The following is a 21,592-nucleotide window of genomic DNA, read 5'->3' as shown; positions in this document are numbered from 1 at the left end:
TTCCTGGCGTCAGACCAGGCCCCTCTAATGCCTTGTATTTACAGTGGCTGGTGCTAGATGCTTCAGACAGAATGAATAAAGCAGGGCATTTTCTGTGAGCCATCCCCGGTGTACAGTTTTATTATCTTAGTCTCAGGAATGGGAAAGTCTTCTTCCCTGTTTTGGTTAAAAAACTTGCTTTGGGGTATAGGGGAACATTCAGAACCTGAAAACGAAAAGGGTAGGGGTGAACAAACTTATTACATAACTTTTTCTTGCATTTCTAACTCCATAAACACAGGATGAATGTAAAATCCACGAACAATGTTAATGGATTATGATGCTGTATGCCACATGGCCATTTAAAACTTGCAGTCCAAGTCACATCTAACCCTAAGTGATTGCCTAAGGTCACACATCCCATCAGTTACTGTCGAGCAAGTAAATAGAGGCCGCAGTTTTTGCCCTTACATTAAGGTTGTTTTATCCACTGGCCCATGATTACAATAGCAACTATTTTCTTAGTCCTAAAAATAATGAATTAGCCAGAGAGCATTAGATTACTTTGCTAACAAATCTCAAAGTAGCAAAACACATTCCTCTGAGAGAAGATACAAAAGTAAGTCTCGAACTTTCTGATATCTGTTCCAACAGTAGTTTAATGATGGTGCCGAACTTGGTCTACACTTCAGTTCTGACATGTTTGCAAGCCAAGACATATTGGCCCTATCTTTGCTCGCTTTTCCAATAGTGTGTAATATAAAATAGAACCAACTCCACTCCGAGGGCATAAGCAAGGAACTCCTATATATTAAGGTGAAAAATCCAGTCATATTTACAGTACTACGGCAAGAATAGGGAATAATTATTAGATAGCTACTTTTTTAGCACTAATAGAGTTACCATAACCCAACGCTGAACTATGTCAAAGATTATTCTAATAGCTGCACGGCAGTTTTCATCCGAGAATATTTGATGTTGTGTCTATATCTGTCTAGGATAGTTATATGCAGGGCTTGACATTCTATTCATTAGTAATATTCACAGATTAGGGAGGTGCTATAGGAGCTGTTCATCTTATGAGAATTTCATAGCTTGTAAAGGAGATTATCATATTGAGTATAAGTAGAATTTAAACATGGAAGGCAGACATGCAATAACTGGAGGTTACTTTGGTCAGAAGTATATTTTCTACCCTGCAGCACTTTTGAAAGATGAGTATTATCAGCTATAGACCAGTCTGATTTCTGTATCACGTCTTTAAAAATATGAAAAAAAAAAAAAGAAAAAAAAATAAAAAAAAAAAGAAAAACTAGCGCAACCGGCTGCCCACAGGAAACGGCCTAAACCATACTAAGCCTCTAAGTGGCCCTAACCATAAAGAAACCAATCCTAGGTGGAACTCCTAAACAAAGGAACCTAACCTGTAGGGAGCGGGAGACTCCTAAATAGGAAACGCCTAAACCTGCTCCTAGAAGTACACAAAATCCTTCTAACCCCAATAGGACCCTAAACTTAGAGCTCTGGATGGTGCGCCCAACCCATTAGGACCAGCTGAAACTTAAAAGCATAATGTGAACCCTACTCGTAGAACCCTAACTTAAGGGGCATGAAAATCCTATACAATAGGCAACTGCCTAAACCTAGCTCCAAGTGCCCTAACCCATAGGAAGCCTAACTCCTATTTCCAGATTGGTCCTGATCATTAGGAAACCTAACCTATGGCGGAATCCCTATCCATAGAACTTAACCCTAGCTCCAAGTTGTCATAGCATCAATTCCTAATTCTGAATCCTACTAGAGTCCAAAATGTGGGTGCTGCATAAACCTCCAAGCTTTAATTACCAGCTTGGATCTAACAGCGCTGCACCAGCCAAAAATTTCGGTGTTTGGCTCACTCTGGTCTCCCCAAAACCTTCCTGGGGAACCGAAGACTCATATGCCCCTGTTCTTACCACAAAGGGGAAATAACCCCCTCCCCTTGTATTCTCTTTACTTCCTCCCATGCTTCCCCTCCCGTGGCGTTATGGAAGATTACTGTACTTTAAACTCCGTTTGAATTAACCAAAACGAAGGGCTATTTACCTTCTCCCCCTCCTTCTTTTTCCCCTCCAGTCTTTTCTCATGCAGAGAGAGCGCGTTAATCCTGGCACAGGGATTTCTATTCCCCTAGAGCCTCAGCTTAGAAAAGAAAATCCACAGTGTTGCTAAAACAGAAAAGCTTTTTATACAAAATAAAGAAAAGTACATAATAAATGGTCTTGTTATCAGATAACAATATACATGGCAATTTGCTTAAAAGAAAAATAATGAATAACAGCCTTTATTCAAAAGAAATACAATTGTAAACATTCTAAGCAACTACACGACAATATGTAAATACAAAAAACAATAAAAGCCTTTTGTTTTCTTCACTTTTACTCACAACTTGGAAACTGAAGATTTAGATAAGCTGTTGAAGATAGAAAGTCCTCTACATAGCCGAAGAGACAGACCAAAAGAACCAGAACACAAACATTCCTCCTGAGTTTTAAATCTTGTTTCCTGATTGGTCCTCTGGTGAGGTGTTTGGTTCCCTTTGTTAACTCTTTACAGGTGAAAGAAACATTAATCCTTAGCTATCTGTTTATGACACAAGTGCCCTACTCATAAGAACCCTAAGCGTAGCTCCAAGTGCCCTACCCATAGGAACCCTAAAGCTTGGTTGGGAATCCCTACCCATACGAACCCTAAACTTAGCTCCAAGTGCCCTACCGATAGGAACGCTAACCCTAGCTCCAAGTGCCCTACTTATAGGAACTGTAACCCAAGGGCAGGAATCCCTACCCATAGGAACCCTAACACTAGATCCAAGTGACCTCCCCATAGGAACCCTATATTAGCTCCAAGTGCCCTACTCATAGGAATCCAAACCCTAGGACGGGAATCCCTACCCATAGGAACCCTTACGCTAGCTCTAAGAGCCCTACCCATAGGAACTCTAACCCTAGCTTCAAATGCCCTACCCTTTTGAACTCTAACACTAGTTCCAAGTGCCCTACACATAGGAACCGTAACCCTAGGGCAGGAATCCCTACCCATAGGAACCCATACCATAGGTCCAAGTTCCCTACTTGTAGGAACTCTAACTCGAGTACCAACTGCCCTACACATAGGAACCTTAACCCTAGTTCCAAGTCCCCTACACATAGGAACTCTAACCCTAGAGAGGGAATCCCTACCCATAGGAATCATAACCCTAGGGATGGAATCCCTACCCATAAGAACCCTAACCCTAGGGAAGGATTACCTACCCATGGGAACCCTAACCCTAGCTCCAAGTGCCCTACCAATAGGAACCCTAATCCTAGCTCCAGGTGTCCTGTCCACAGAAACCATAACTCTAGCTCCAAATGCCCTACCCATGGGAAACCTAACCTTAGCTCCAAGTGCCCTACATATAGGAACCCTAACCCTAGGGAGGAAATCCCTACCCATTGGAACCCTAACCCTAGCTTCAAGTGCCCTACAGATAGGAACCCTAACCCTACAAACAAGTGTCCTACCCATAGGAACCCTAACCCTAACTCCATGTGCCCTACAAATACGAACCTAAACCCTATCTCTAAGTGTCCTACCCATAGGAACCATAATCCTTGGGCAGGAATCCCTTCCCACAGGAATCCAAACCCTAGCTCCATGTTCCCTCCCCATAGGAACCCTAACCCTAGGGCAGGAATCCCTACCCATGGGAACCCTAACTCTAGTTCCAACTGCCCTACCCATGGGAACCCTAATCTTAGGGCGGGAATCCCTACCCACAAGAACCTAAGTCTAGCTTCAAGTGCCTTACCCATAGGAACCATCACCTTAGGACGGGAATCTCTAAGAAAAGGAACCCGAACAGTAGGTCCAAGTCCCCTACACTTAGGAAACCTAATCCTATGGCGGGAATCCCTACCGACAGGAACCTTAACTCTAGCTCCAGAGCCCTACCCATAGAAACCCTAACCCTAGCTCCAAATAGCCTACTCATAGGAACCTAACTCTAGCTCCGAGTGCCCTATACATAGGAAATCTAACCCTAGCTTCAAGTGCCCTACCCATAGGAACCCTAACCCTAGGGCAGGAATTCCTACCCATAGGAACCCTAACTCTATTTCCAAGTGCCCTACGCATAGAACCCCAACCCTAGTGCCAAGTGCACTACCCTTAGGAACCTTAACCCTAGGGCGGGAGGCCCTATCCAGAGGAACCCTAACCCTAGTTACTAGTGCCCTACCCTTAGGAACCCTAACTCTAGGGAGGGGCGCCCTACCCAAAGGAACGCTAACACTAGGTCTAAATTGCCTACCCTTAGGAACCCTAATTGTAGGGCGGGAATCCCTACTCATGGGAACCCTAACCCTAGCTTCAAGTGCCCTATCCATAGGAACCCTAACCCAAGGGTGGTAATCCCTACCCATAGGAACCTTAGCCTTAGCTCTACGTTCGCTACCCATAGGAACCCTAACCCTAGCTCCAAGTGACAGACCCATAGGAACCCTAACACTAGGGCGGGAATCCCTACCCATAGGAACCCTAACTCTAGCTCTAAGTGCCCTTCCCATAGGAACTCTAACCGCAGCTCCAGATCCCTACTCATCGGAACCCTAAATCTAGCTCCAAGTGCCCAACCCATAGAAACCCTAACCCTAGGGCGGGACTCCCTAAGCATCGGAACCCTAACCCTAGCTCCAAGTGCCCGACCCATAGGAACTATAACCCTAGCTCCAAGTGCCCTACCCATAGGAACCCTAACCCTAGAACCAAGTGCCCTACCACAGGAACCCTAAAACTAGCTCCAAGTGCCCTACCCATAGGAACCCTAACCCTCTAGCTCCAGGCAGCCCTACCCATAGGAACCCTAACCCTAGCTCACCAAGTGCCCTACCATAGGAACCTAACCCTAAGCTCCAGTGGCACCTACCCTAGGAACCTAACCCTAGCTCCAAGTGCCCTACCATAGGAACCCTAACCCTAGCTAGCTCCTACCAAGCCCCTACCCTATTTCCAGGAACCCTATACCGAATGGAACCTAAACCCTAGCTCCAGGTGCCCTACCCATAGAAACCCAAACCCAAGGTGCCCTACCATTGGAACAATCTAGCTCCAAGTCCCTACCCTAGCAACCCTAACCTAGGCTCCAGGTAAGCCCTAACCATGAAGCAAACCCTAAGTGCCCTACCCATAGAACCCTAAACCCTAGCTCGGGAATGCCTACCCTATAGGAACCCTAACCCTAGCTCCAGTGCCCCTACCCATAGGAAACCCTAAAACCTAGCTCAAGAGCCCTACCATTAGGAACCTAACCCTAGGGCTCCAGGAAGCCCTACCCATAGGAACCCTAACCCTCGGGATCCATGCCCTACCCATAGGAACCCTAACCCTAGCTCCCAGGTGCCCTACCCATAGGAACCCTAACCCTAGCTCCAAGTGCCCTACCCATTAGGAACCCTAACCTAGCTCCAAGGAAGCCCTTACCCATAGGAACCCTAACCCTAGGCGGGAGGTGCCCTACCCATAGGAACCCTAACCTAGCTCAAGAAGCCTACCCATAGGAAACCCTAACCCTAGCTCTTAGGTGCCCTACCCATAGGAACCCTAACCGCTAGCTCCAGGTGCCCTACCCATAGGAACCCTAACCCTAGCTCAAGTGCCCTACCCATAGGAACCCTAACCCTAGCTCTCAGGTGCCCTACCCATAGGAACCCTAACCCTAGTCTTCAAGTTTGCCCTACCATAGAAAGCCCGTACCCTAGCACCCAGGTAACCCTACCCATAGGAAACCCTAACCCTAGGATCCAGAAGTGCCTACCCCCTTAGGAACCCTAACCCTAGGCTCAAAGGTGCCTACCCATAGGACCCTAACCCTAGCTCCAAGTGCCCTACCATAGGAACCCTAACCCTAGCTTCCAGGTGGCCTACCCATAGAAAGCCCCTAACGTAGATACCCCCAGGGCGGGAAGTCCCTAACCAGGAACCCTAAACCCTAGCTCAAGTTGCCCTACCCCTTAGGAACCCTAACCCTAGCTCCAGTGCCCTACCCATAGGAACCTAACCCTAGCTCCAAGTGCCCTACCCATAGGAACCCTAACCCTAGCTCCAAGTGCCTACCCTTAGAAACCCTAACCCTAGGGCGGAGAAGCCACCCATAGGAATCCTAACCTAGCTCCAAGTGCCCTACCATAGGAACCTAACCCTAGCTCAAGTGCCCTACCCTTAGGAACCCTAAACCCTAGCTCCAAGTGCCCTACCCATAGGAACCCTAACCCTAGCTCCAAGTGCCCTACCCATAGGAACCTAAACCTAGCTCCAGGTGCCTACCCATAGGAACCCTAACCCTAGCTCCAAGTGCCCTTACCTAGGAACCCTAACCCAGCTCCAAGTGCCCCCCATAGGAACCCTAACCCTAGCTCCAAGTGCCTACCCATAGAAAACCTAATCTCTAGCTCCAAGTTGCCTACCATTAGGAACCCTACCCTAGCTCCAAGTGCCCTACCATAGGAACCCTAACCCTAGCTCCAAGTGCCCTACCCATAGGAACCCTAACCCTAGCTCCAAGTGCCCTACCCATAGGAAACTCCCTAACCCTAGGCAGTCCCTAACCCTTACCCATAGCAACCCCTAACCCTACCAAGTGCCCTACCCATAGGAACCCTAACCCTAGCTCCAAGTGCCCTACCCATAGGAACCATAACCCTAGCTCAAGTGCCCTACCTTTACCCATAGGAACCCTAACCCTAGCTCCAAGGTGCCCTACCATAGGAACCCTAACCTAGCTCCAAGCCCTACCCATAGGAACCCTAACCCTAGCTCCAAGTGCCCTACCATAGAACCCTAACCCTAGCTCCAAGTGCCCTACCCATAGGAACCCTAACCCTAGCTCAAGTGCCCTACCCATTTGGAACCCTAACCTAGGGGGGAAGTCCCTACCCATAGGAACCCTAACCTAGCTCCAGTGCCCTACCCATAGGAACCCTAACCCTAGGGTCCAGGTAAGCCCTACCTAGGAACCCTAACCCTAGCTCCAGTGCCCTACCCTTAGGAACCCTAACCCTCCAAGTGCCCCTACCCATAGGAACCCTAACCCTAGCTCCAAGTGCCCTCCCATAGGAACTCTAACCCTAGCTCCAGTGCCCTACCCATAGGAACCCTAACCTAGGCCAGGAAGCCCTACCCATAGGAACCTAACCCTAGCTCCAAGTACCCTACCCATAGGAACCCTAACCCTAGGGTGGACAAAGTGCCCTACCCAACCCTGAACCAGGAACCCATAGGAAACCCCTAGCTCCAAGTGCCCTACCCATAGGAACCCTAACCTAGTTCCAAGTGCCCTACCATAGGAACCCTAACCTAGCTCCAGGGCCCTACCCATAGGAACCCTAACCCTAGCTCCAAGTGCCCTACCCATAGGAACCCTAACCCCTAGGCCAGAAGCCCTACTCAGTGGGGATCCTGGCCGCAACACACTGACATTGGCTCTGGTTCTGCTGCAGCCAGACTAGGGTCAGCTGCCCCCGGGCTACTTCCAGACTCCCCCTCCGGGCTTACCTGGATCCTGGGGTCGTCCTTCGCAGGGTCCAGGTGCATGGGTTCATCCCAATCGGGGCTGGAGGGTAGGTCCAGCAGCTCCTCAGGGTAGCGAGCACGGGGAAGCTCCAGCAGCTCCTCTGGATACCAGGTGCAGGGAAGCTCCAGCAGCTCCTCTGGATAACGAGCACGGGGGAGCTCCAGCAGCTCCTCTGGATAACGAGCACCGGGAAGCTCTGGCAGCTCCTCTGAATAACGAGCATGGGGAAGCTCCCGCAGCTCCTCTGGATAACGAGCACGGGGAAGCTCCGGCAGCTCTTCTGGGTAGCGAGCATGGGGAAGCTCCGGCAGCTCCTCTGGATAACGAGCACGGGGAAGCTCCAGCAGCTCCTCTGAATAACGAGCACGGGGAAGCTCCCGCAGCTCCTCTGGATAACGAGCACGGGGGAGCTCCATCAGCTCCTTTGGATAATGAGCACGGGGAAGCCCCCGCAGCTCCTCTGGATAATGAGCACGGGGAAGCTCCCGCAGCTCCTATGGATAACGAGCACGGGGGAGCTCCGTCAGCTCCTCTGGGTAGCGAGCACGGGGAATTTCGGGCCACTCTGGGCGGCTATCCTAGGTTGCAGGAGTCTCCCAGTCCCGAGCTCCCGGAGGGACATCCACTTGCTCTGGCTGCTGGGGCCTCACTGAGCTCGGACGGCCTGCCTTTATACTTCTGGGTCGGCGCTTGACCCCCTTTATACTTCTGGGTTGGCGCTTGACCCTTTGCGGGGTGGGCTCAGAGATCAGTAGCTCTGGCTGGGCTTTTCGTCCTCCAGGGTGGATGGGACCCAGGCCGCCTCACTACACTGACCCATAGGAACCCTAACCCTAGGGCGGGAATCCCTAAGCATCGGAACCCTAACCCTAGCTCCAAGTGCCCTACCCTTAGGAACCCTAACCCCAGCTTCATGTGCCCTACCCATAGGAGCCATAACCCTAGGGCAGGAACCCCTACTCATAGGAACCCTAACCCTAGCTCCAAGTGCCCTAGCCATAGGAACCCTAACCCTAGCTCCAAGTGCCCTTCCCATAGGAACACTAACCCTAGCTCCAAGTGCCCTATCTATAGGAATCCTAACCCTAGCACCAAGTGCTCTACCCATGGGAACCCTAAACCAAGCTCCAAGTGCCCTATCCATAGGAACCCTAACCCTAGGGCAGGACGACCTACCCATCGGAACCCTAACCCTAGCTCTAAGTGCCCTACTCTTAGGAACCCCAACCCTAGGGCAGGAAGCTCTACTCATAGGAACCCTAACTGTAGCTCCAAGTGCCCTACCCATGGGAACCCGAACCCTAGGGCAGGGCACCCTACCCATAGGAACCCTAACCCTAGCTCCTAGAGCCCTACCCCTAGGATCCCTAACCCTAGCTCCTAGAGCCCTACCCATAGGAACCCTAACCCTAGCTCCTAGAGCCCTACCCATAGGAACCCTAACCCTAGCTTCAAATCCTCTACCCATAGTAATCCTAACCCTAGGGAGGGGTGTCCTACCCATAGGAACCCTAACCCTAGCTCCAAGTGCCCTACCCGTAGAAACCCTAACCCTAGGGTGGGAAGCACTACCCATAGGAACCCTAACCCTAGCTCCAAGTGCCCTACCCATAGGAAGCCTAACCCTAGCTCCAAGTGCTCTACCCTTAGGAACCCTAACCCTAGGGCGGGAAGCCCTACCCATAGGAACCCTAACCCTAACTCCAAGTGCCCTACCCATAGGAACCCTAACCTTAGCTCCAAGTGCTCTACCCTTAGGAACCCTAACCCGAGGGCGCGGCGCCCTTCCCAGAGGAATGGCGCAGTCATACCCATAGACTATATTTTCTCATCTCAGGACATGTGAAGTATCATCTATAAAACTCCTAATCATGGAGAGGAGAATATGCTCCTAAAATACTTATCCAACTCCCCAGCTTTTGGTTGTTTACTCATGAAAACATTGGTCTTTCACTTCCTACCGACAGACTCAACATCAACAGTTTTCATGAGTTAGTTTGAATAAAGACAAAAAAAATTACTTCTTAGCTTCATGCACAGCTTCTAACAGTCGACGGGAGGTTGCCAGAAGAAGAGCAACTGTTAGTTCAGCAACTGCTTCAGTCAATACGTCTGGTGTGTATCCTAATCTGATTCCTCTGCATCAAAGGACACAAATAACAAATACACCATTACATCACTGGAGTCTTCTCAGTGTAGGAACGGTCACACCTGAAGTGTTTCTAGACCATTAGGATATGAAGGTTATGCCACATTTCCTCAGAAATAAATGTTTCTCTAGACTTACAGAAAGGTCTTGGATTGAAGCTATGATTAGAGCTGTGCGAAAGTTCAGTATGAAAACCCAGCACATCTGGTTGGGGGTTCGCAATGGACGGGAAACTCGCTGGAAGTTGAGCCTCTACATTGTATACAAAAATATTTTGGTGAACTTTGAGCATTATAGCTGGGATCACCACTGAGCCAAATTTTGGTATTGTTTTTTTTTTTCCAAGCCACACTTGAGACATCTCCAGGGGGTTGATTACCAGAGAGCGAGTGCTCCACGCTTTCTGAAAACTGATCCCTTCTCTCCCCACAACATGTCAGGACAGATATCCAAAATCATTAGCTGCTTCTGAAAATGGAGGCCTTCTAGTCATTCCACCTGAGGAGATTTCAGGGTTTAAATATAACTCAACACTGGGGTGAGGCATATATTGACTCCTATTGACTCTGTTTCAGGAATTGGGTTTTTCCAGGGAACGTTGCAACTGCATTAAAAAAAAAAACTCTAAGAAGGGCCACTTGAGGTGATTGGGGATTGGCATCATGGCAGGGAAGAAGGTGAGGCTAGGGACTGCAAGCAGGGACGGGGTGGGTGGGTGGGGTGGCTGACCGTGAAGAAGGAGAATGAGTGTGGTGCACAGCAGATGCTGTGCAGTTCTGCTTAAGATAATAATATTAATGTGGCTTGTTTTTCATTTTTGTGCATTAGATAATAACACACTGAATGGTACTTTCTCTTGTAAAAGACATTTGTTGCTCCTGCAAGGTGCCAGTCTATTTAACCTTCAAGAAGGGGCTGGAGCTCCTGGGGAACTAGCAGCGACTTCCCCTTCAGGAGATGGGAGGGGTCACAAAGACACGGAGGTCACCTAAGTATGAGAGACAAACAAACGAGAGAGGGGCCAGATCTGGGACTGAGGTTCTTCATTCTACAAAGACCAGGGACTGCACAGTTGCTCTCCTTGCTAACCTCCTATTGCTGACCTCGTTGAGACATCAGCCCCCAAACCCAGGACCTCCTTGGCTGTCTTGCTGACACGGCCAGGAAGAGTGGGGATGGCGATAGAAGATAGTGCTAAACGAGGTGGTTTCCGTGATGTCTGCTTTGGCATCGTTTATAATCTTGATGGAGAGCACCATGCTCCTAACAAAGAAGGGAGTGACTGGGATTCCAATGTAACAAGGGGCTCCTGAGCCAGCCCAAGGGCAGACAGACCTTTAAACTACCCCCATTTCCCTTCTTGTGGAGACGGGACTGTGGTGACTCTTGCATTTGTACAGCTTGTGACTAAACCACAACAGCACATTGTACCTCTTCTTCAGCTCTTCCAGAGACACGTGATCATAGCCCACTGACATCGTGCTGACCACCTGCAGGCTGCGCCCTGTGGTTGAAGGAGAGAACAAATGGATTCACTTTCACATCCAACCAGAGCGTGGTTGTGTAACAACGTTGGCAGCCTCAGCTCCATGCTCGGTGAGAGCTAGGCCAGATCTACTACTGCACACATTCAATAGCTTGAGTCTTGAGAAAACTGAGTGAGGATCTGATAGTCTTCAGCTATGATAAGGGTGGTTGCAAAGAGGATGGGGATCAATTGTTTTCCATGTCCACTGAAGATAGGACAAGAAGCAATGGGCTTAATCTGCAGCAAAGGAGATTTAGGTTAGATACCAGGAAAAACTTTCTAACTCTAAGGGTAGTTCAGCTCAAGAGTGGTGCTCCAAGGGAGGTTGCGGCATCCCCATCACTGGACGTTTTAAAGAACAGGTGAGAGAAACACCCGTTAGGACAGGTCTAGGTTTACTTGGTCCAGACTCAGCGCAAGGGGCTGGACTTGATGACTTCTTGAGGTCCTTTCCAGCCCTATAGTTCTAGTAACCTTCCATTACTCCTCTTGCAAACAACCACTACAACGACCACTGGCTAGGGCATGGGTGCTTATCTTAGCTCCGTCGTACCCTCCCTGTCCCCTCGGCACACCATGTTCTGCAGATGGCTGTCTCACATTCCCACTGTGTTATACCTGTGCAGGGCTCCTCAGAGGGTAAGTTGCATCAGATTCTTGCAACAGAGGATAAAAGCCTACTACTGATACTTGCTAATGAATTTACTCCTTTAGCTCACAGCATTGGATTACAACAAGATCCTCATTCTTTAAGCGATTTTAAAAATCATTCCTCAGCTACCCAAACAGACCCCTGGCTACTCCCTGGCCAAATAGCAGGGTGCATGCACAACCCTAATTCAAATCAGGGAAATGGCCACTCAGAAAGAAACCTGCCTCATGGACTGATTCCAGCATAGATGCCTCTTTATCTGTATGCACTGGGAAACAGAAGGGCCCCTTCAAGCCCCTTTCAGCTGCTGAGCTTCCACATCTGACCATCAATAATGTAAAATGGGAACATGCTAGCATGAGTGGACATGAATGCACGATCATTTGGGGGCATCTCATACCGACAAGTTCAAAGTACTTCTGCAGCATTCAGTGCCCTACCTGCTGCATCCAGCACTTCGGCGTCTATCTTCTCTGTCAGGAGGCAATACAGGCCTCGAATCCCAGCAACCTTCGCCAGGAGTTCCGAGCGTGGCACGGGCTCATCCGAATCCCACTGCTCAATGCTGCAGCTGCAAGAGGAGAGACGGGGAAAGGTATCAGGGCCATGGCTGTGGTTTGTAAAGACCACAAGGCTAGTCTGCTACAGCCCTTACCAGGCAGCAAAGCCCTCTTGCCCTCCTGCTCCGATTGCAGCGCCAGACAATGTCTGGCTAGTCTCCCAACTACCCCTGTGAGCAAGAGGCTAGAGGGAAACTGAGAGGAGACCTGGGTACTCACCTTGTTTGAAAATCAGAGCAGCTGGCTGGGCCCGCGGACTGGGTGAGGGTAACCTGCGGTGACGTTTTACTCTGGAACATCCCAGATCCAGGGGAGAGCGGGGCAGTAAGCAATGGCTCTTGGAGGCACAGCGTGTTTTCTGGCCTGCTCTTGGACCAGTAAGCTCTGTGCCAAGTTACAATGGAGCCCTTTAGGAAGGAGAACGTATCTCAGAAGTGCTAAGTATCTATTCAGTGTACTCTACTTGTGAATCATTTTTTCAGGGCAAGCAATATCTATTTCTCCAAACAGGATCAGAAAATGAAGATTACCACTAAAATTAAAATTTTGAGTTTATCAGATACCTAATTTGCATATGAGGCAATTCCAGAAGAGCTACCATTACCACTGCAGTGTTTGGTGTCAAATCTTGAATGGTGTCTAGCGAAAGGCTTCCGATCATTGTACTGTAACCAGGTCTATGGTCCTCCTGGGACAATTGTCCTCTCAGTTACTTGGGTGTAAATACAGCGTAACTCTACTAACTTCCTTGGGTTCGGTCCAGCATTCCAGTGGAACTGGAAGCAGAATGTGTCCCTGCACGTTGAAAGAGGGACTTTGTTCAGTAACACAAGTGGGAAAGGTATAAAAAGACAACGCCATGGAGGGTGATGTCAGTTTCACTGGGACACTTCATATGAACAAACAGGATGAGCTCAGTAAAACTGACATGTGTGGTCACTTTATGCATGTAAACCCATTAGCTTTGCTGGGGTTACTCCAGAATTACATCGGGTCCTGCTCTGAGCAGGGGGTTGGATTAGATGACCTCCTGATCTTCTATGATACTGGGAATCATCTGTCATTACTGTATTGTGTTTAACTGCTACATGAATTGAGACTAACCCCACTCTCCATCTGAGAGGCCACATTCCTTCCTAGTGTGACTCCATAGGAGCCAGTGCACTTACTCCAGGGATGAGTTTGGCCCTCAATCCCTTCAGTAAGAGCAAGAATGCAGAACCCAGTTATCCTAGACAGAAGCATATTCCCCTCCTGGCTAGGTCACCGGCCCAGCCAGAGGCCAGGTTTTGAATTTAATTTTGTGTTGAGGGTTTGGTGCCTGTCATCAGTCTCAGTTTTGCATTGCTCAGGCATCTAGAGCATCATACCCCACTCACAGCAGTGATTCGTTTCCTTTTGCAGGTTGCACCTCCAGAAATTTTACATGTGGATCGTAAATTGGCATCATTGTTTCAGGTTTTGTGACATTCGGAGTCTATTAACCAGATGAAAGTCTGTGCTCACTGAAGTGCAAACACATGTATTTAGGCTGTTATAAAAATAACCTTGCAGTAACAGTCTAAGAATTCGAAAGTTTCCCGTAGGGGAGAAAACAACATATTTTCTCCATCAGGGATTGTAACCAGCCAGGTTTATTTAATCCTTAAGGCAGGGGATTTTGTAATTAGTTAGCTGCAACCAAAATCTTTGGGCAATTGGGTTCTAAGGAGCAGCATTTTAATTTTCCTTTATTAAAAGAGATAATGACTGTCTGTTATTTTTAGTTTTAAAGCTTTGACAGGAAAAATTTCATAGTCAGACCAAGCGGATGGGTGCAACTGAAGAAATCACTTAAGGTGCTTCTATTGCAGGGTGCTAAGGAGCTCCAGCCAAGGCCCAGGACCCCATTGTACAGGTGCTGTACAGAGAAGCACAAGATGGTGTCTCCCCCCAGTACCATGTCCTTTAGAGTCTAGTGGTGTGATCTCATGGTAGATACTCATGGTTTGAGTCGTTCCAGACTGCACATTAACCAGTGGCAGTGAACCAAGTAACTCCCTATTTGTCAAAGAGAGTGATTGCACTAAAAGTGTGAGGAAACGCCTCTCTCTTTAAGCGGGAGAGGGCTGTGGTAACGCCTGTTTGTGAAGCGCGGGGTGAATTCAAAACACCACTGAAGACATACAGCCCAATTCTTCACTTTGCTCCATCATTCTTAGACCAGTGTAATTCCACAGAGACCAGTAGCGGCACCAGCTTAAAACCAGGGTCACACCATAGGTATGGGAACTAGGGGTGTGGGGTGTGCTGCAGTACCCCCAGGTTTTGCACGGGGTTCTGGCCATCAGCCCCACACCTGGAGCTCTGCTCCTGGCCCCGTGCTGGGATCCCAGCTGCAGGACCCGCCCCCGGAGCTCTGCTCCCACCCCCAGCTGTGGTCCCAGCCTCAGACCCCTTACCCCTGTCTGCGTTCCCGCCTGCCTCTCAGAGCCACATCCCAGTCCTGGCCCCAGCTCTGGGGAGAGGTGGCACAGGGAGAGGCAGCACCCCCACTGCAAAATGCGTTCCAGGACCACTGGGTCACACAGTGGTGACTTGGGCAAAAACTTTAGTTTGACCTTGGTGGCCACCTGCTGCCTCTCTAGCTCTAACTTTTTTGCCGCCCCAAGCAAAAAAAAAAGACCGTCACCTCACCGTAACACCTCCCCCAGCACCGTGCCGCAGAACACCTCACTTCCCCGAGCGCCACGCCGCGGAACGCCCCAGCCTCCCATGTGCCGCGCCGCCAAAGCCCCCACCCCACCCAGTGCCGCACAGCCGAAACCCGTCCCCCTTAGCGCCGCGCCGCCAAAGCCCCCGCTTCCGAGCGCCATGCCGCTGAAACCCCCGCCCTTCCCAAAGGCCACCCCGCTGAAACCCCCGCCTGCCCGAGTGCCACGCTGTCGAAGCCCCTGCCCCCCCAAGCGCTGCGCCGCCGAACGCCCCTCCCTCCGAGCGCTGCCTGGCCAAAAAAAAACAACCCAACTAAACAAAAAATACCCCTCCAGCGCTGCCCTGCCGAACAACGCCCCCCCCCCCCCCAAACCAAGCGTCGCCCTGCCCCAAGGTGCTGCCCCAAGCATGTGCTTGGTCGGCTGGTGCCTGGAACCAGCCCTGTCTCTAGTTAAATCACTATGAACTCGTTAGCAACCAAAGCAGCGTATGGGTGAGGCAAGCTGTACAACGCCACGCAGACTCATAACCCTGCCCCATTCAGTATTAGCCTGGCACCAAGGAGGCCAGTACTTCTGCCAAGACCTGTGCCTCTAGCAAACCATGCCAGCTCTGTGGCACTGCGGGGAGGGCCGAGCTGCTCTCTGATCTGTTAGGAGAAGGCCTGGGGTGAAGCCTGCCCCCTCCAAGGGAAGGATTAGGAGGAATCTCTGCCGGGGAATTGTGCCAAACTTTCCTTTCCCCCAATCTCCGTCTATGGTAAATCATACGGCATAGCAGGGCACGCCTGCCTTGCAGCAGTCCCTGCTGGCCATCTATCACTCTGCCTGCCTCAGTTTTCCTCAGCCAGATTTCAGTCTCTCCCAGGGTTCACGTGGCTCTCAGATTTCCGTCCCCTGCCAGAGTCACAAATATGCAAACAACCAAAGAGTTCTTTCCTCACTGGGGCTCCTCCTAGCCCACCTGAGGGCTCCATTTAAGCATCAGGGGCAGAGCACTGAGTCTCAGGCACGTTCGCAGGAGTCCTTCCTGGCCCTCCACAACCCACCCCCTGCAATTTCTCTATCCAACTGTTTTTTCTCAGCCCCGATGTCAGACTGTCACCTGACTCCAATTAATCCGGCACGTTTAGGCTTGGAGGCAGCTAATCTGGCATGGGCTGAGTTGACTGAAAAGGACTGGCTGGCCTGCCTGAGGCCTCCTGGTCCTTGGAAGGGTAGGCCGCCCCATTACAGGGCAATTCCCACCATTTCCATATATGAGGGATTTGGATTGGAGGGGATTTGCAGGGGAGGAAAATCTGTATCCATTTGTTTTAACTAAAAAATGAGGATTTCCAATGGGAAACCTTAAAACTGAATGAAAACGTACTTGACTTCAAAATGGTTTGGTTTATAAAGCCCTCCAAAATTCTGTTTTTAAAAACCTTTTTGGGTGTTTCCCCCAGCAGTTTGCCCCCTTCCCCCCATTTCCAATGGAAAAAAGGAGGGAAGTGGGGAGAAAACCCCCTTTTCACTCATATTGTTTTTTTTAACTATAACAGTAAAGTGGCATGAAAAAGCAGGGGTTCTTTCCAACCTTTCGCAGTTGGAAAACAGTGTTGGGAAGTTGGGGGGGGGAAAGGGGCGCCCCTTAATTTTGAAATGAACAATTGGGTTTCGTTCCCAAAAATATTTCATTATGAAACACTTAAATCTAACAACATTTTTTTACTGCAGAAAAATACATTTTGACAAAGCCCTATTTTCCTATGAGAAAACGGTTTCACTGGAAAATTTTTGACTAGCTCTCCCAGCAGTGGAAAGGGGCTTTCCCAGGAGTCCCTTCCTCAGCTTGACATGGGCACCTGCTTGGGACCGGGGCAACCCTGGCCCGGCAGCCCTACAGCCAGCTCAGGAATGCAGGACATTGGCAGAGCCTGTGGGTTTGAGATGGCACCTTGCCTGCCTTTATTATGCCTGTCTTGCCAGCATAGCGAGGCTCTGGCTCTCAGGAATGATACGAAATTGCTTCATTTCCCCAAATATTACTGACTAATGGTGCTAAACCCTAGAGCTCCTCTGGGGCAGGATGAGACGCAGCACACTGTATGTGATCGCAGTGATCAGCAGGGCCAGGGACTATTGAAGTTTACTTACATATCACAGATATTGCTCGTTCCAATGTCAATATCACTTTACAATCTGGAACTGCTGCACAGATAGCTGTCTAGTGCCAACCAGGGCTGGACAATTCTACAGGGTCCCTGCAGTTCAGAGGGGGTGACAACAGGCCAAATTTGCACGTTTACTTAGAAGTTCAAGTTTTCACATGCTCTCTCCCCAGGACTCCTTCCCACTGCCCTTAGCTCTCCTTTGGTGTGTGTGGAGGGAAGGGAGCGGCTTGATTTCAGCCTGACTCTCTTCTGAGGCACCTCATCTGCTTTCTCCAGAGCACTGAGTAGGGCCACTGACTGCTGCTATCCAGTCACGGGCTTGGGATGGGTCAGGCAATGGTTTGAACTCCCCAGAGGTCAGCAAGAGACCCAGAAATACTCCCCCTCCCACAGCCACTGATGCTCTAATAGCAAGCGCAGTAGCAGCCTCTGAAGTTTAATGTGCAGGTGTCAGTGACTCCACCCGCCACTCAGGGGTCTGCGGTGACATTCCTGGGTTTGGCTAGAACTACAAACAGTGCTCTTAACTCACTTAGACAGTCTTGAAAATACCTCCCTTCACTGCTACCCTGTTCCATGCTGAATTGTGCGGTGAGCTCTCTCTTTTCCTTGCTGTTCAAACTCCATGTAGATTGTACCCATAGATGTGAACACGTCTGATGTCCGAAGCATCTCACCACCTGTCTGCTACGGATGCACTTGTTCATACTCATTAAATAGCTCCTTTAGCTCACCGTGCCTAGTTCCAACAGAGCTAGTCAAACAATGGTGACTTTTTTCAAGTTTTAAAAAATTGAATTTAAAAACTTCTTTAAAACTTCAAATTTTCAAAACACTTCGACCAGCTCAGAAAAAAAATTGATTTCCCACTTCTCACCCCCCCCGGCCCGATTTTGTAACTCAGAAATTCCAACCAGCTTGGATTTCCAGATTCCACTCACATTTTTCATAGACAATGCTTTCTGGCACCACGCAGGGCTGGAATTTCTAGCCTCAGGGCTGGTTTTTTTGACTTCTTTGTGCCTCATGCTGACCTGGCCCCAGAACAGGTGGACCCAGTCCAGTCACCATTCATGGCCTTCTGGGTTTTGACCCCACTGAAGGCTGAGTAGCTGTACAGAGTTCTGAACTAACTCTTTGACTGTTCTATGATTTAACTTTCCTTTACTAGGCACTCAGCCTATTCATCCATTCAGCATCTAATTCCCACTTGGATCAAACGCTCTTTAATTAAAACTCGCTATTTTTTCTGCCCTCATTTAACTTGGTTTCTCAAAGCTCAATATTTTGTTTTAGAAAATCCAACAATATCTAATTTTTTCAGAGAGATTTGTCATGCAAAGTCAGGTGACTGTTGGGTTCTAGGCTTGAAATGTATATTTGGTTAGAATATTAAAATTAGATTTGCAATCATTAGGAACACGGTCTGATTTTTACATTGTAAAGTGATATTGTTGCAGAAGAGAGCTTTACAAATGCCTTAGCCTTTCATTGGGTCAACTGCAAGGAATTTTATAGAAATCTTACATTTTTGTACTGTTTTCCACAGCACATCTAATAAAAACAGTAGTCACACATTTTGGGATGCCTGTGAATTCCAGCAGGCATCCTGGTTAAAGGCTACTGCTAAAGACTACGGTAACAGTTCCCTGGATTTCAATGGCAGAACAGTAGCTTTCCAATGCAGGCGAATCATTGCCAAAGCAAACTGAGGTCCCAATAAATTTTGTGATTCCATCTGTATCAAACCCAAACAGCAGCTTCGCAGTGAGATGTCCAAGCCCACGAAATGACTCTGTGTAATGAATTCATGGATGCCGAACAACTTCTCACCTCACCTGGGGTGAAATCCTGGTCGCACTGAAATCAATGGCAAAGCCTCCATTGACTTGAGTGGAGCCAGGATTTCAGCCTCAGAGTCCGCTTCCAAGTCAGATGAGGGAGAGTCAGACGAACCTCAAGCATTCAAGAAATGCACCATAGACCTGTTGGAAATCTAGCACCTTCTTCTTCCTTGGAAGTTAATGATTCACTTAGTGCTACAGTCCACGTTCAACCTAGCTGGACTGACTTCAGAGACATTGACATACTGAGGCAGGGGGTTCCTTTCAGTTACTCCAGTTTTACATTATTGTTACTCCACAGACTGCAACTTTTGACAATGGTGTGCGAGGCATGGGCTTTGCTCTGCCTTTCTTTTCCCAGGGGAGGCTTTGGATGTGCATAAAAGGAATACTCACAGCCCTGACTGGCTCAGGATCTTCATCCCATCCAGTGGAATCCGCCGGGTCACGTAGATTCTAGGTAACTGCTTCCCAGCTGCATTTGGTGCTTGTAATTTACACCAGCTGTGGAACTCTGGCACCAGAGTCTTCTGCAGCCATCTCAAATGACCGAGCATCTGCATTGCAGAGCAAAGGCACTGACAACGTCCGAAAGCAGGACTTTGGATGAGATGTTTTTGTGCCAGTCAGTTCAGCGAGTTTGTGCAACCAGGGAGTGGGAGGTTGCGTGATAAGTTCCCTTGGACCAATGAGAGGTGAGGCTGGGATCTCTTTATTGAGCTGACCTGTCACAGCTTATGTTTGTGCACTCTTCTTTAATCTAGCAGTTTAAATAAGACAAGGCCTGTGAGGAGGGAAAACCTGGTTAATAAGAAAACACGGCTCACGCCAACCTGTGTGACTTGGGGAAAAAAACTGAACTGCTGCAGAACAACTGTTAGTTTATGTTTCCTGTTGCATTAAAAAGAGCTTTGGGGGTTCTCCTCAGTCCTATTGGAAGTTGAGATCTCATAGATGTTTAAAAACAATCGTTTGTGAAGTAACAAAGATTGAGACTGGGGGTCCCAAATATTTACAGTTGGACTATGTCAAAAAATATACTGGATGATGCATTTTCTCAGCAGTTCCCAAATTGTGGGTCATAACCCCAAATGGGCTCGCACCATCAGCAGATCCCACAGGTCAGATTCGGCTCATGCGATGATGCCCCCAGACGTGTCCAGACCTGCTCCATGGATGCTGTGCCAAGAGCACATGGTGCATGACAAGTCACGTTGTGCAGAGGCTGATGTTTTGTAAAACAGCAGCCTCCTGGGGCAGTGTTTGTGGAACAGCTCCAGACACGCTGGCTGTGCCATGGTGGCTGTGCGGATGCCAGTTTGCCATTTGTACCATCTGGCTGTGCAAGCATCTAACTGAGAGACTAGAATGCAAAAGATCCTCCTCTCTAGGCAGCAGCCTTATCAACAGAGCATCCTCTCTGCTTGAGCTGGCAGGAGTCTGTGCTGGCCTCTTCTGAGCTGGGAATCAGCTGTGGCTTGTGAGGTCCTTGAGGCACGGCCTATGTCTACTTTTATGCCCCCCTGAGTACCCCGTTGGCACTGAAGGACAAAGAATCATTGCAAGACACCGTCTCCATGCTGCCCTGGTACTACACAGGGCCTTCCTCCATCCTGGCCTCATTTCTTACCAGTGAATTCCTCCTTCTGATGTGTGATCAGAGGTGCAATGGAGTTGTTTTTACACAGTCTCTGCTTCAGTCTCCAGCAGCGAGTCTTGCCCCGCAGTTATGAACGAAAAACAAGAGGGTAAGAAACCTGCTCAAAAATACGACGAGGCTTCCTTTGCGCGTGGATTCACCAGCGGGATTTTGTCAAGAATGAAGAAAGGTGGGAGTGCTGATGTGTCACAGTTAGCTCGCGGAAGCATGAAGCCTCATACTCTTAAATCACACTATGAAACCCTTCACAAAGAACACCAAGGTCATTTTTCCAGCTCTGGAAAGAACTTCCACATCAACAAGTGCACTTTAAGAGATCCATGTCGGTGTCTGTCCACTCTTAAAAGGTGACACCTCATCGCGCAGGCCAGGAAGCTTCACACCATTGGAGAGACTTTGATTTTTCCAGCTGCAATTGATATGGCAAAGATAATGTGTGGGGAAACTGAGGCACGTAAACTCAAAGCCACACCACTCTCTGACACCACAGCGAAGCGAAGGATTGCGGTGATGGCAGCAGATCAGGATAGTGCACTGATGAAGCACCTGAAACACATGGATGCTTTTGCTCTTCAAGTTGATGTTGACAATATTCTGTTCTGCTGCCACTTCCTGAATATGAGATGGCACAAGGAATGTTTGATGTGCCACATGCAAGACAAACATATCCTGTGTGATTGCAGAGTGGGCTTTTGTGTAGATGGAGCGCTGCCTATGGCAGGCCACAAACCAGGTCCATGTGCTTTGGTAAAGAAAGTTGCTCCATCTGCTGTGTGGACT

General features: G+C 49.0%; 1 protein-coding gene across 1 annotated transcript in view; it reads right to left on the bottom strand.

Moving 5' to 3' along the window:
• Positions 1-19,715, bottom strand: part of LOC116823820 (glyoxylate reductase/hydroxypyruvate reductase-like) — a 39,741-nt gene extending 20,026 nt beyond the window's left edge. Inside the window, exons 1-4 of the mRNA XM_032778677.2 lie at positions 19,549-19,715; positions 12,340-12,470; positions 11,151-11,223; positions 9,592-9,708 (exon numbers count right to left, since the gene is read on the bottom strand). Coding sequence (XP_032634568.1) covers positions 9,592-9,708; positions 11,151-11,223; positions 12,340-12,470; positions 19,549-19,715 — 488 coding nt within the window. The remainder of the gene's footprint in view (positions 1-9,591; positions 9,709-11,150; positions 11,224-12,339; positions 12,471-19,548) is intronic.
• Positions 19,716-21,592: the final 1,877 nt, after the last annotated feature.

The sequence above is a fragment of the Chelonoidis abingdonii genome, chromosome 6 (genome assembly GCF_003597395.2).
Source record: "Chelonoidis abingdonii isolate Lonesome George chromosome 6, CheloAbing_2.0, whole genome shotgun sequence".
NCBI lineage: Eukaryota > Metazoa > Chordata > Testudines > Testudinidae > Chelonoidis > Chelonoidis abingdonii.
The sequence above is the reverse complement of the archived record's forward strand: the minus strand, read 5'-3'. Positions and strand labels throughout refer to the sequence as shown.